The sequence below is a fragment of the Elephas maximus genome, chromosome 9, assembly GCF_024166365.1.
Source record: "Elephas maximus indicus isolate mEleMax1 chromosome 9, mEleMax1 primary haplotype, whole genome shotgun sequence".
In the NCBI taxonomy this organism is placed as follows: Eukaryota; Metazoa; Chordata; class Mammalia; order Proboscidea; family Elephantidae; genus Elephas; species Elephas maximus.
The window spans coordinates 27,313,216-27,326,164 of record NC_064827.1 but is presented as its reverse complement, the minus strand read 5'-3'; the positions used below and the strand labels follow the sequence as shown (position 1 = coordinate 27,326,164).

General features: G+C 34.2%; 1 protein-coding gene across 5 annotated transcripts in view; it reads right to left on the bottom strand.

Moving 5' to 3' along the window:
* Positions 1-12,949, bottom strand: part of CNTLN (centlein) — a 249,024-nt gene that overhangs the window by 85,333 nt on the left and 150,742 nt on the right. For 4 of the 5 annotated variants that reach the window (XM_049895236.1, XM_049895239.1, XM_049895237.1 and 1 more), the window contains 2 exons: positions 8,711-8,802; positions 3,048-3,583 (listed from right to left, as the gene is read on the bottom strand). In XM_049895236.1, the coding sequence (XP_049751193.1) occupies positions 3,048-3,583; positions 8,711-8,802 (628 nt within the window). The remainder of the gene's footprint in view (positions 1-3,047; positions 3,584-8,710; positions 8,803-12,949) is intronic. The other variant, XM_049895238.1, reaches the window with a different exon arrangement.

Sequence of the window (12,949 nt, the reverse complement as noted above, 5' to 3'; positions counted from 1 at the left end):
TGACCAGAATTGACTCAGGAAGTAGCAGTACACTGAATATGTCAAAAAATAATAAATATAAAAATAGCAACCCTAGTTAAAGTTATCACAATACAAAAAATGAGGAAATTGAGGCACAGACAGGTCAAATAATGTGCCATGGTCACACAGCTAGAAAATGTTAGAGGCAGGATTTGAACAAAGGCAGTCTAGCTGAAAATTCCATGTCTGCACGTACTCTAAATAACAGCAGAGTTGGAACCAGTTGTTTACAAAAGCTGGTTATGTAAGTGAATATATTCCTTCATAACTGAAAATAGAAGAAAGATGGAAAAGGCTTCAGGGCTAAGGTTGCAGACTTTAGAAAGGTTAAAATGGCATAATATTCCTGAAGCAAAAATTAGAGAGGTTAAGGTGCATCAGTGTCTTTTAAAATTACACTAAATTTTGAATGAGAATAAGTGCACTTGTAGGGAGAAAGAGATTTCCTAAGTCAGATGGAATCAAAGGCACAGAATCATAAATGTTTATGATGTGTTTGGGGAAAGTGACCAGGGACTTAAAGAATTTAATGATGAAAGGAAATGGATGGAGAAATTATAATCTACTTAATAAATAAATCCCAATTTCTGTGCTTTGCCCTATAAATTTCACGTTTTCTTTAAATTTGCTAGGATACTGGAATTCTATTTTTCTTCTACAAGGTATAAACAACTTTTTCTGATTATTATGCCTTACTGAGTATGCATGTTCTTTTTTTTTTTAATTTTTATTGAGCTTCAAGTGAACGTTTACAAATCAAGTCAGTCTGTCACATATAAGTTTATATACACCTTACTCCATACTCCCACTTGCTCTCCCCCTAATGAGTCAGCCCTTTCAGTCTCTCCTTTCGTGACAATTTTGCCAGCTTCCAATCCTCTCTACCCTCCCATCCCTCCTCCAGACAGGAGATGCCGCATGTTCTTTTTTAACATCATTCAAATATGGGGAATAAATATCAATAAAGTATAACTATATAATACCATATTCTAGATATATGACTAAGTTCAATGTTTCCCAGTAACCATGTAACTTTCTTATATTTCAGACTATGAAAAGCTAAAAGAAATAGGATGTTCTGCAGTCCCTGGAGCTCCACTCTGGAATTTCTAACTGTTTGAGAATTCTCTGCAGTTCAATGATTCCTGAGAGTGTTCTGTCAGGCAGGAAATGTAACACTAAATCCTCACAGTGTAAAATCGAGTTTCACTGCTAAATAACTTGAATGACATTTCTAAATTTTAGGAGATACCATGTGATTCAACTCCCCAAATATGTAAACTTGGGCATATGCACTAATATGATGAAATTAGTTTTACCTTTCATGGATTTATTCAACATACGCACTCGCAAAGTGTAAACTGCACCGCTATGTTACAGAGTCAGAGTGTGGTATCACCAAGTGGCTGAAACTAGAACTTCCTTGAAAAAAAAAGATACCAAGAAATGCTTACTGGGTTTTTAGTTAAAAAGGATTTTATCTCTGAAGCTTTTAAGGGCAGGGAAAAGGAACCTGGAAAGAGGTACAGGGGATAGGAATGCAGATTTGGCTCTTCTTCCTTTCCTTCATAGATTTGTCTTTTGAGTTTCTTAACCAGCCTGAGGACAGGGGGCCTGATGCCATGATCAAGACAGTGGTTCCCAAGCTTGTCTGCACATTGGAGTCACCTGGGGAGCTCCAAAATGTCCTGAAGCCTGTATCCCACCTCCAGAGATAGTGATTTAATTGGTCTGGAGTGTGGCTTGGGCTTTGTAATTTTTTACAAAATCAAACTCCCCAAAAATCCTATTGCTGTTGAGTCGATTACAACTCATAGTGACCCCACAGGACAGACCAGAACTGCTCCATATGGTGTTCGAGGCTGTAAATCTGTACAGAGGCAGATTGCTACATCTTTCTCCCAAGGAGTGGCTGGTGGGTTTGAACCACGGACCCTTTGCTTAGCAGCTTAGCACCTACCAACTGTGCCTCCAGGGCTCCTCTGTAAAATCACAAAGTGATTCTAATAGCAAACAAGTTTAAGAATCACATTTTAAGACAATTTTCAGTTCTATGTGATTAAGAAAACTATCTAGAGACATCCCAAATGTAAAACAGAACCATTATTGGGGATTAAAAACAAACAAACCTAGAGTAAATAAAATGAAATGCATGCCATTATAATAAAACAAGACAGAATTTTTAAAATTATGGCAAATTGGACAATTTGTCTTATCAATTCTGGCAACACTGAACTTCCCGGTTGTCTAGGTTTAAAAGAGGCATTCTATCTTCCATTTGATTTTGTGGTTTCACTGATGTGCTTCAAGTGTGTATATGAATGTGTAGCCAGGTGTAAGAGAAAGAAATATAGATTTTTAGTATTCTCCTGTTGCTATTCACTAGGGGTTATATAACTTAAGATCAGGAATCTGTAGAGTTGTAACTTTAAAGAACTAATTTTAACCACCATTCAATTAAAGTTAGTACAATGGCTTTGCATAATACATACGTGAAATAATTAGCGAAGATGGTTCTTAATTTAAAGGATGTTAAACAGCTTGTAGACATCTGGTAACAAGCTGAAATGGGTCATTCAAAATTTATCTAACTAAATTAAGGGGGAAAAATGTTTCTCCTCCCAGGTCGGCATGTCACAAGATAACTAAACCGACTTAGTAGGCTTGCCGGGGAATCCTTAGCTGTCAGTGGTGAATATGCAAAGGGCCAGCAAATTAAATCAACCTGCCAAACTGTCAATTTCAAGCCTCATGACTGCATGAAAATAGCATCACTGGAAGAAATCAAGCATTGCCTTCTTTTGGGTTTCCTGGCACCTATTCAAATACTCGTGCAGTTGTGGCTAATTTTGCATGCAAATTTCAGTCAATAAGCTCAGAACAAGACCTCCCAAGATATTTCAAAGGATCTGACAGTATTTTTTCTGAATACCAAATCGACAGTAGTTGAAATTCAATCTCCATTTGCCAGTGCTTTACATACGCACAGTGTCCCCACCACAGAGCTGAGTTAATGAGAGCCTTACCTGCTTTCACTCACATCCTCCCAGCCGTCCTTACTGAGGTTCTCAAACACGTTGCTCATAACCTTGATGGAGTGATTGAGAACAGTGTGGTGGCGACCCACAGAGCACTTTTTCTTGGCAGCTTTAAATTTAACCTTGGTAGTGGTTGTCTTATAACTGTACTGCCCGGATCTCACTTCAGTTGTGGCCATCTCAGAGTTAGCTTTGTCTGCTGAATGCTGCGATTTTTCCGTTGAATTTATCACCTCTTCATTTTCATTTCTGAACTCATTAGTTTCTGCCACTTGTCTCCTTAAGGAAGTGACTTCTCTCTCCAGCTCACCGATTTTCACTTGAAGTTCAGTTTTCTCTTTTTCTACTTCTCCACTCCCTTTCCGTAGCTGTTCTAGCTCTTTTTCTCTCGTTTCTGCATCTTCTTGGTGCTGTTTTAAGAGGGATTTCAGGAAATCATTTTCTTTCATTAATTTTTTATTCCCTTCTTTTAATTTTCTTGAGCTTTTCTCAAAAGATTTTAGCCGATTTTCCAATTCAATTACCTAAATAAATGAGTTGAATTTATTATTTTAAAAATCCAAAGCCATGATTTATTGTATTTTTATTTATTATATTTCTAGCTTATGAAAATAAAATTACATTTAGCCAAAGTACAAAAATTGAAAATACTTAATTTCTAAATAATTCCAAGACGGTGCAGATGAATACATTCTAAAACACAATAAAACATCTATTGAATAAAGGGAAGATGGTAAATATTCTAAACAAAGCAACACAGAACTCTAAGTATGCTAATAAACTCACAGAGTTTTGTGGGATCATAAGTGTTTTGGCTATGTACTCTATCCATTGTGAAGATATATTTTCAGAGAAAAACAAGTTACACAAAATGTCTAAAAATGGATACCTAAAGAAACTGTATTAATAAAATAAATTTTCTTCAATCTCCAGTAATCATATGAAAAACTGATTTATACCAATGAATCTACTAAGACTGCCTTTTTCTAAATTAGAAAAATGTAATTTTAGTAACCACGCAGTCCTTAGTTTAAACAATAAAGGAACTTTTTTACCAAAAAAAAAAAAAAAAAAGGTTTAGCAATTTCTAATTACAATAATTTCATGGTTTCCTATAATTAGCACATTTTAATTTAATTCAATAAGTAATGTCCATGTGCAGGTCATAGAAATGGCAACATACAATGCTTGACATTAAGGAATTTCAAAAACTATTTGGAAGGACATACATTTTATAAATAAATCTAGGTAAGGACATGCTCTAAGTACCATAAATCTCAGCACCAAGAAAAGGGGAATTAGTTTTAACTCCAGAAGTACAAAAATTTCATGGAGGACTTGATATTTGATTCAGGCCTTCAACAATTAATAACTACAACTACTGTTTGTAAAGTATATCTTACCATTCACAAAATAGTTTCATAAACATGTTCTCTTTTAATCACCTTAAATACTTGTTGCAGTGAGTAGAGCCAATAATTATCTTGCCAGAAGAGGAAATGGAGGCTCTGAAAACTTAAGTACCACACAGATGTAAACCTTTCCTGGTTTGAGCTAGGATTCAAATTCAGAATTTCGTGCCCCTCCCACTATTCTATAGGCCATTTGAGGAAGAAGATTTATCCAGATATATATGGAAAATGAACAAAGAATTGGGTCAAGAAAGAAAATACAAGGAGTGTTCAATTATTGTGAAATGAGGGACTCTTTTTTTTACTGGTTTGCAATGGATTTACAAAAGATATGTAAATAAAGAGCAAAAGTAGCTTCATCTTCACATGTAATTTTGAGCTCCCCCAATATATATAGTTAAGTAAACCTGAAATAAACTAAGCTATCAAGAGCAATGCATTTATCAAAATATTATCAGAAGAATTAAAATGTATATATAAATATACCAAGAAGAATAAAAAATACTTCTAAAGTATCCACCTCTAAAGGACTGAAAAACTATATGGATTAAAACATTTACATTTAAAACAAAATTCTTCACAGAAGGGAACGTTTCTGATGTATTGACAACCAATGATTTAAAACCATAATATTCCAGAAATATACAAGATGAAACTGCATATTCTTAACATTCTCCAGTTTACAGAGAGGATTACTTATGATGATGAAGATACAAGTTGTTTCCAAAATTTAAATTTAAGTTACCTCTGATTTACCTATCCATCTCCCCTACTGTTCTTGTGAGTCCAAGCTCTTCATTCATTTAATTCAACAGTTATTTATTGATTAGATGTCCTGTCCTGGGGACAGGGATATTCCCCAACACACTATGAAGAACTGCACCTAATTTTAATCACGTCTATCTCACAGTATGATATACTCATCTACTATGGGACCTATGGAGCTCTGGTGGCACAGTGGTTAGAAGCTACAGCTGCTAACCAAAAGGTCAGCTGTTTGAATCCACCAGCTGTCCTTGGAAACCCAATGGGGGCACTTCTACTCTGTCCTATAGGGTCACAACAAGTCTGAGTCACTCAACGGCAACAGGTTTGGTTTGGTTTGGACGGACCTATGTTCTCAAATGGTCTGCTCTGAGCCTAGAGTAGAGGTATGGGGAGAAGTTTGTACCAGAGTACTGCAGTCCTCTGAATCCAAGACTCTCTGTGAAAGAGTCTACAATTTCTTCTCCATGAAAATACTTTATTGTAAAGCTAGTTAGTGTGACAAAAACAGTGTTCAAGAAAACATGAACTCTGGCTGAATCCACTTTGCCTCTTCCTAATCACTATATCTCCAAATTTTACTCTTCATTTAGTAAAAAATCCTACAAACAATAAGGAATATCACCTTGCTATACTCTCTTTAGTTTGCCTCAGTTGAGTGTTTAATCGCCACTCAAAACAGTATACTTTTCATAAATAGATTTTAAAATGTGTTAGCATGTTAATTTCCAGAATGAAGTGGACGAGATAGACTGCATGTTTTTAATGTATCTTGTGCAAACAACCAATTATAATATTTGAAAAATGATTTTGACAGTGGTGATATAAAATATTAATAAGGAACAGTGTGGTCTAGGGAAAATAGTCTTTTGAGTCAGGTCTGGATCTCACTCCCAATTCAGGTTGCTATATCTGGAAAAATAATTCATCTATTTTAGCTTCAGTTTCCTCATCTGTGAAAAGGAAATAGTAATACCAACCTTGAGGTTTGTTGTATTAAATGTGATAACACACCACAATTTGTAGCAGATAGTAAGTACTAAACAACTCCATTATTATTAGTGCTCATATTATTAATCTTAATGGATACTTAATAAAATTACTTAGGCTAAAATATAATTACTTGAGCAAAACTAGCCATTAAATCTACTTTATACTTTTGGATTAAAATAAAACATGTTATGAACAAATGTAACATCTTGAATTTGAGATGTGAATTACAAAAGTTAGCACTTTTTCTTCCTTTGACTAAAATCCACTTAAGTTGAGACACAACTCATGGAAGTTTTACATACAATTGACAACGTCTGTGGTTTAAAGTCTGTTAAATGCACATTGTAAATCCAGGTTTAATCAAAAAAATGGTCAAGATGATTTTTATTTAATAAAATTTAAAAAGGAAGACAAATATCAAAACACCGACACTCCTTCTAAAGGCTCTGAAGAAAAAGTTCATAGCACCTATTCAAGTGTTATTCAAGGTACACTTTCACAAATTGTTAAACTGATTTTAAACTTACAAAAATAGAAAGAAAAAATTTCAGTGTGTATCTGAGAATGGAAATCTGGAGAGCTGTTAAAGTCATTTTGTTTGAGTACAGTAAATCAACTCAAACACATACATACTTTTACTCCAGTACTGAACATTTAAAATAATTTACCAAAGAGATGGCTGTATTTAAAATTAAAACAAAACCCTTGGCATTGTGAAGTGTGAAATATTACTACATCATTTACAAAATATCTTATGTATTTCTACTAGGTGCAATATTGTTTTCATCTTGTTACTATCTTTTAAATCCATTTTGACTGAGTTTCATAAACATTCTTTTAAAATAAGAAAGCTCAATTCTAAGGAGTTAAATTATCTTACAATTGCATTGTTGTTGTTATGTGCCTTCGAGTTGATTTCAACTCATAGCTACCCTATAGGGCAGAGTACAACTGCCCAAAAGGGTTTCCTAGGCTGTAATCTTTCCAGGAGCAGATCACCAGATCTTTTCTTCCATGGAATGGGTGGTAGATTCAAACTGCTGATCTTTTGTAGTGGCTGAGCACTTAACCATTGAGCCATCAGGGCTCCTTACAATTATATTAGGTTAGTATAAAAATAGTGATGAATTAGTATGCTAATTTGACATATGGTCCAATGAAAGGAATTCCTGTTGGTTATTAAAATAGATTTCTGCATCCAGTAAGGTCGTAGACAATTTTGGCATTTAGAACTAAATAATGGATTTCTTTAGAGTTTCTACCCTAAGGCAGTAAGTAATAGCCTAGTATTATATATCTGCAAAGATAAAAATTAAATAAAACCTGGCAAACAAAAATATTGTTCTTAAACCAAGATAAGCTAGTATAAACACTGCATGACATTCTAGCTGGTGGTGCATAGATTATTTTAAATTACTCACTTTACCTTAAGATAAATGAACGTGAGCATTTCCTAGTCTCTGTGTTATTATGTTAGCCTGATGTGTGTCACTCAGTAATAATGAGATGACAGCCTTTGTTATCTGACCATATGGCAAGCGTTAGCAGTACAGGGCATCACATCATCTCCTGTAAATCACTACATTTCCTACAAATCAATTCACAGGTGCAAGAAACATAAGCAGCTACATTAATATTTTTGTTTACATATTTGCTTATTTCTAGCTTGATCTAAGTATTATGAATTTGTTAGAAGCAAAACAATCCAAGTGTAACCAAAATGACAATCAGGTAGAAGAATATACCTATTTAAAAAGCGTTTTCTGTAAACAATAATAGAAAGTGGTAAAATACAATGGAGCCCACTTAATTGAACCTAGTAATGTATTTATACACAAAAATGTGAATTAAGTATAAAATTGTTAAGATAAATGTTACGATTTTTAAACAACATTGTACTAGGTATGCTGCATAATGACTACAGGGTTTACAAGGGTGTTCTGATTAACACATGGAAAGCTGTAGATTAGGTTTTGATTGATTTTTATCTAAAATGAGATGAGACATGTACATTTTCAAGTTTAAAATTAAAATTATAAGCATATTACCATTTTACTATGTGGGACTCAAAACCATGTGTCTTTTTTTTTTTTTCAGTTCCGCGATGGCAGATCATGCTTGGTGAAGTGTAGCATAGCGACTCTCATCACTGAACCATTTTAAACTTAAACCACTCAGTTATAACTAATAAGTACATACAGTCTAAATTTTGATAATTTCTATTGTTTTCATTCTCTTCATTTCGTCTTTGGAAATATTTTCAATACCTGTCAACAGAAGCACAAGTGCTTCCACATTTATTTCGCACACATTGATTTTTTTTTTTTAACCCATTTTGGCAAGCCAATGATTTTGAGTTATGAATTTAAATTAAGGATTCACACAAGGTTTAAATTCATGAGCCCTCGTTTTAAAATATAATCCTTTATGTTAAAATTCCGATTTAACTTGCTCAGCTCAATATCTTAAAGATTAGACTACCTTCTGTAATGTCTGTTCTGACATTTCTTTCCCATTCTTCTCTGGAGTACTCTTCTTGACCCCATCATCTTCACCATATCTAAGAAGTTGTTCTGGTAGAGAATAAATAATAGATTATGGCACCTCACATTCTGCTGAACCACTATCCTGTCATTTTAAAGATAAGGCTCCCATGGTTTCTCATCTATGAATAATGTAGTCTATTTTCTTGTCAAGTATTTGGTCAGTATCTGAATGGTGACCTCTTTCAAGATTTTCTCAGTCACACAATTATGTATCTTCGTAGTGTCACCCTTTTTTTTCTCCTACAGTGTTAGATTTTCAAAGGTACAATAGATCTGCAGGTTAACGATGCTACACTTTCATTCCTATTTTCATTCTTTTGTAGACTATTCCCCCTTTGCCTTAAAAGCAGAATTCATTGCCTTTTTATCTACACAGTCACTACTAGTTTTGTTCTCTGGATCATGTTCCCTGCCAGGAGGATCAGAGTGATTGCTGAACAAAGCAAACAGTAACAGAATTAGGGTAGACTGAAACTTTAACAGGTCCCTGGCCCCCGCTTTTGAAAGATCATGTACTGGGCAGGGTAAATCACCGAAATCACTTTTCCAGAAAAAAAACTGGGACTTCATAACAAATAGGCTCCCAGGTAAATAGGTGAGCTTGTTTCTACATATCATTCCTACACTGGCAATGCATTTGACAACTATTAAAACCTTTTTGATCGAACAGAAAACAGGCAACACATCAACTTTAAAAGAAAAAAAATAACTATATTGAAATAAACCACAAATCTATAAATATTTTTTTCTTACCAGATATGTTGCTGTGATAAATTTAATTAACACTCTCTTACTTAATTATTTTTTGGATATAATATTTCTCAAAGAATAAAAACAGGGTAAAACAGAATGCACAAAGCTAAAAGGATAAATAGCTGTGTTAGCCTGACATGATTTTGCTTTAAGAATAGTTGGTTGTTGTAGGTCAGTATAAAACTTTGGTTTATCAACAAAGAAAAAGAAAACAATATTATTCTCTATAGAGTAGAAATCCTCTTGGTATAAGCAGTGACTAACAAGTTTGTTAGAGTGAATTAGGCATTTCTTTTGTCTTTGGAACATGACATACCCAATTAAAACTTCTGAACTCGTGCAATAAATAGAACGCTATCCAAATGATAATAAAAGCTAGAATAGGTAAAATCCCCCACCTGGGGAACATGTACCTTTACCTTGATGATAATCTATCATTTCCCAAGTTTCTCTTTCTAGTCCCCTAACACCATGGTGCTGAATTCATTTACAACACTTTTTCAGCAACATAGAGATAATATGCAAATACAATTCATCTGGTCTAGTCATTTGAATATCTGCTATAGTTCTGAGTGAAATATTTACTCTTTATTTCCAAAATAAGACGACCATAGTGCTATATTCAAAGAGCTCAGAGTGCTCACAATAGCTAAAATAACTGCAATATAATAAATGCTAAAGATAGATTTAGAAATGAATTTGATAGCTGCTGCTTTGCTCCTGGGTATATGCAAGGCCCATGGTGGCCTGGCTGACAGTGTTCACTTGTGGCTGCCTATGGGGAAGTTTGTTTCTCACCTTTGCAGGTTTTATAAAAAATAATGGAGCACCTAGGCCCAAGCATGGAGGGAGAACAGGGACCCCATCTCTGTCCCACAATCTTCTTCCCCTTCAGTGATCTCAGGATTTGGGAAATGAACCAGGAGGAACTAGTAAGAAATGTAATTTTTCCTACAGTGGATGTGTGGGCATGTGCTTCACCTTACTGGAGATTCATTTTTAAGATTTTAAGTTTTAAAACTTTACTTTTATTTTACTACTATAAAAATTCATTCCAATTTATGTTCTTCATCAGCAGTTTCTTCCCTATTCAATTTTTTCTTTTTCTTTTTAACCTCCTAGCTTTTATTCACAGCTGTTTAAATTTGTCTTACTCTATCTTCTATGTTTTTCCTTTTCTCTTAATTCCCTTGGTTTAAATTTAAAAAATAATCTAAATTTTTGTGACTTTTTACATTGTTTCCTCCTTTTAGAGTGTTAGCCATCTTAATAATTTTTAAAGATTTTCTAATCATTAATTTTTCCTAAAGTTACTATAATGCTTCCTACACAAAATTTCTTAAAATTCTGTTTGTGATTGTATCACTTTGGGAGATACAGAAAGGGAAATTGATATCAATTTGTATACGGACAAATTCCTAAAGAATATTGTTAATTTTATTTTACCGTGAGGAACAGTAAAATAAAGGTCAAACTGAGTAGATTTTAGTTCAGAAGGTATTTTGTATAAATGAAATAAGTATAAATATGTACTGATCAGCAAGACCTGGCCATCCAAAAATTTTGTTTTTCACATTAATTAAGCACTGTTTCCTTAAACAACTTAGAAGTCGATCAGGCAACAATAATTAAAACCCATCTCCTCTGGGAAACAACTATGTTAGGAATCTGTGTAATAGTTAAAGTTGAAAAAGAAGGCCATTTTTGTTGGCAGCCACAACCATTTTGAAAATTTGAACGTGGAAGAAGGAAAGCATCTTTTTATGAAAAGAACAATGTGAGGAAGATGAAAGCATTTTTTTCTAGGAAGAGAGACGGGAGGGTAGGTGGATGAGTTGGGTTTTTTCCATTCTCTTCATTGTTGACTACATCCAGTTAATAGGCTTCTTTGTCTTAAAATACTTTAATCAAGGGTCCTCAATTCAGTTTTATTCTTTCGCATAACTTGAATGATTATATGTATAATTTTTCTAAGAACAACATAGATGAACCTAGAAGGCATTAAGCTGAGTGAAATAAGTCAAAAGGACAAATATTGTGTGATCCCACTTACATGAGATATCTGGGATAGGCCCAAGTATATAGAGATCAAAGTTTACTAGTGGTTACCAGCGGCAAGTGGGAAGCAGAAGGAAAAAAGACACAATTCTTAGGGGACACTGAGCTCGTGTTAGGGGTGAAAGAAAAACTTGGGAATGGTTAATGGTGATGGTTGAACAACATGGTGAACATAATTAATGTCACTGAACTGTACATGTAAAGACTGTTGAAATGGCAACTTTTTGTTACCTATATATTTACCCCAATAAAATAAATAAATAGATAAACCAAGGGCAAAGTCTTGAAGGACTCTAATAGTTAAGTGGTAAATGGAAAGACGTTCTAGTGGAAGAGAGGAGAAGATTCAGACAAGACACACAGGAAGTAAGATGGGGGAAAACCAGTGTTTAAGAAGCTAATGAAGGAGCAAGCTTGAAATATGAAGAAAATCAATGGTATAAAATACCCAGAAAAAACCAGTGCCATCGAGTTGATTCCGACTCATAGCGACCTTACAGGACAGGGTAGAACTGCCCCGTAGAGTTTCCGAGGAGCGCCTGGCGGATGTGAACTGCCGACCCTTGGGTTAGCAGCTGTAGCACTTAACCACTACGCCGCCAGGGTTTAAAATAGAAGTATAAAATGGAAGAATTAAAATATTGGTCTTCACAAGTCACCAATAGCCTAACAAGAGCAAGTGGAACAACAACAGTAACAGGAACAAAATCCAGATGAGGGGTACATGGAAACTAATAATTAAGTATGAATTATCAATACCTAATTAAAAAATGCAGTGATAATAATTAGTCTGCAGTTCATTATGTTTGGTAAAGTAGAAGGTCAGCGAAAATGAGGGAAACCCTCAATGATATGGATTGGTAAAGCAGCCTCAACAATGAGCTCAAACATATCAAAGATCATGAAGATGGTACAGGATTAGGCAATATTTCCTTCTGTGATATATAAGGTTGTCATAAGTCAGAACCTACTGAATGGCAACTAACAACAACAACTAAAGGTTAAATAAAAAGAAAATTATGTCATATCAACCTCATTTTTTTTCTAATGAGGTAGTGAAATACTGACTGAAGCTGTATACTACATATAGTTTTCTTGATTTTAACAAAGGAATAATCTTCTTGCAATTGGAACAGAAACATGTTCTCCATTCCTGAATACTTTCTTTCATCCTACTAGTCAGAGAGATTGCAGATTCAAAGATCTCTAAGTTTCCTTCTAACTCTAAAGTTTTAGATTTTAGAACAACAGATGAGAACTAAATGATTTTAAGAAAAACTATTGTCAAATGAAAGTCTAAATAAATAATTGATATTGAGTACATTAACTGTATAATCTATAAAACTGTGAACACCTATAAACT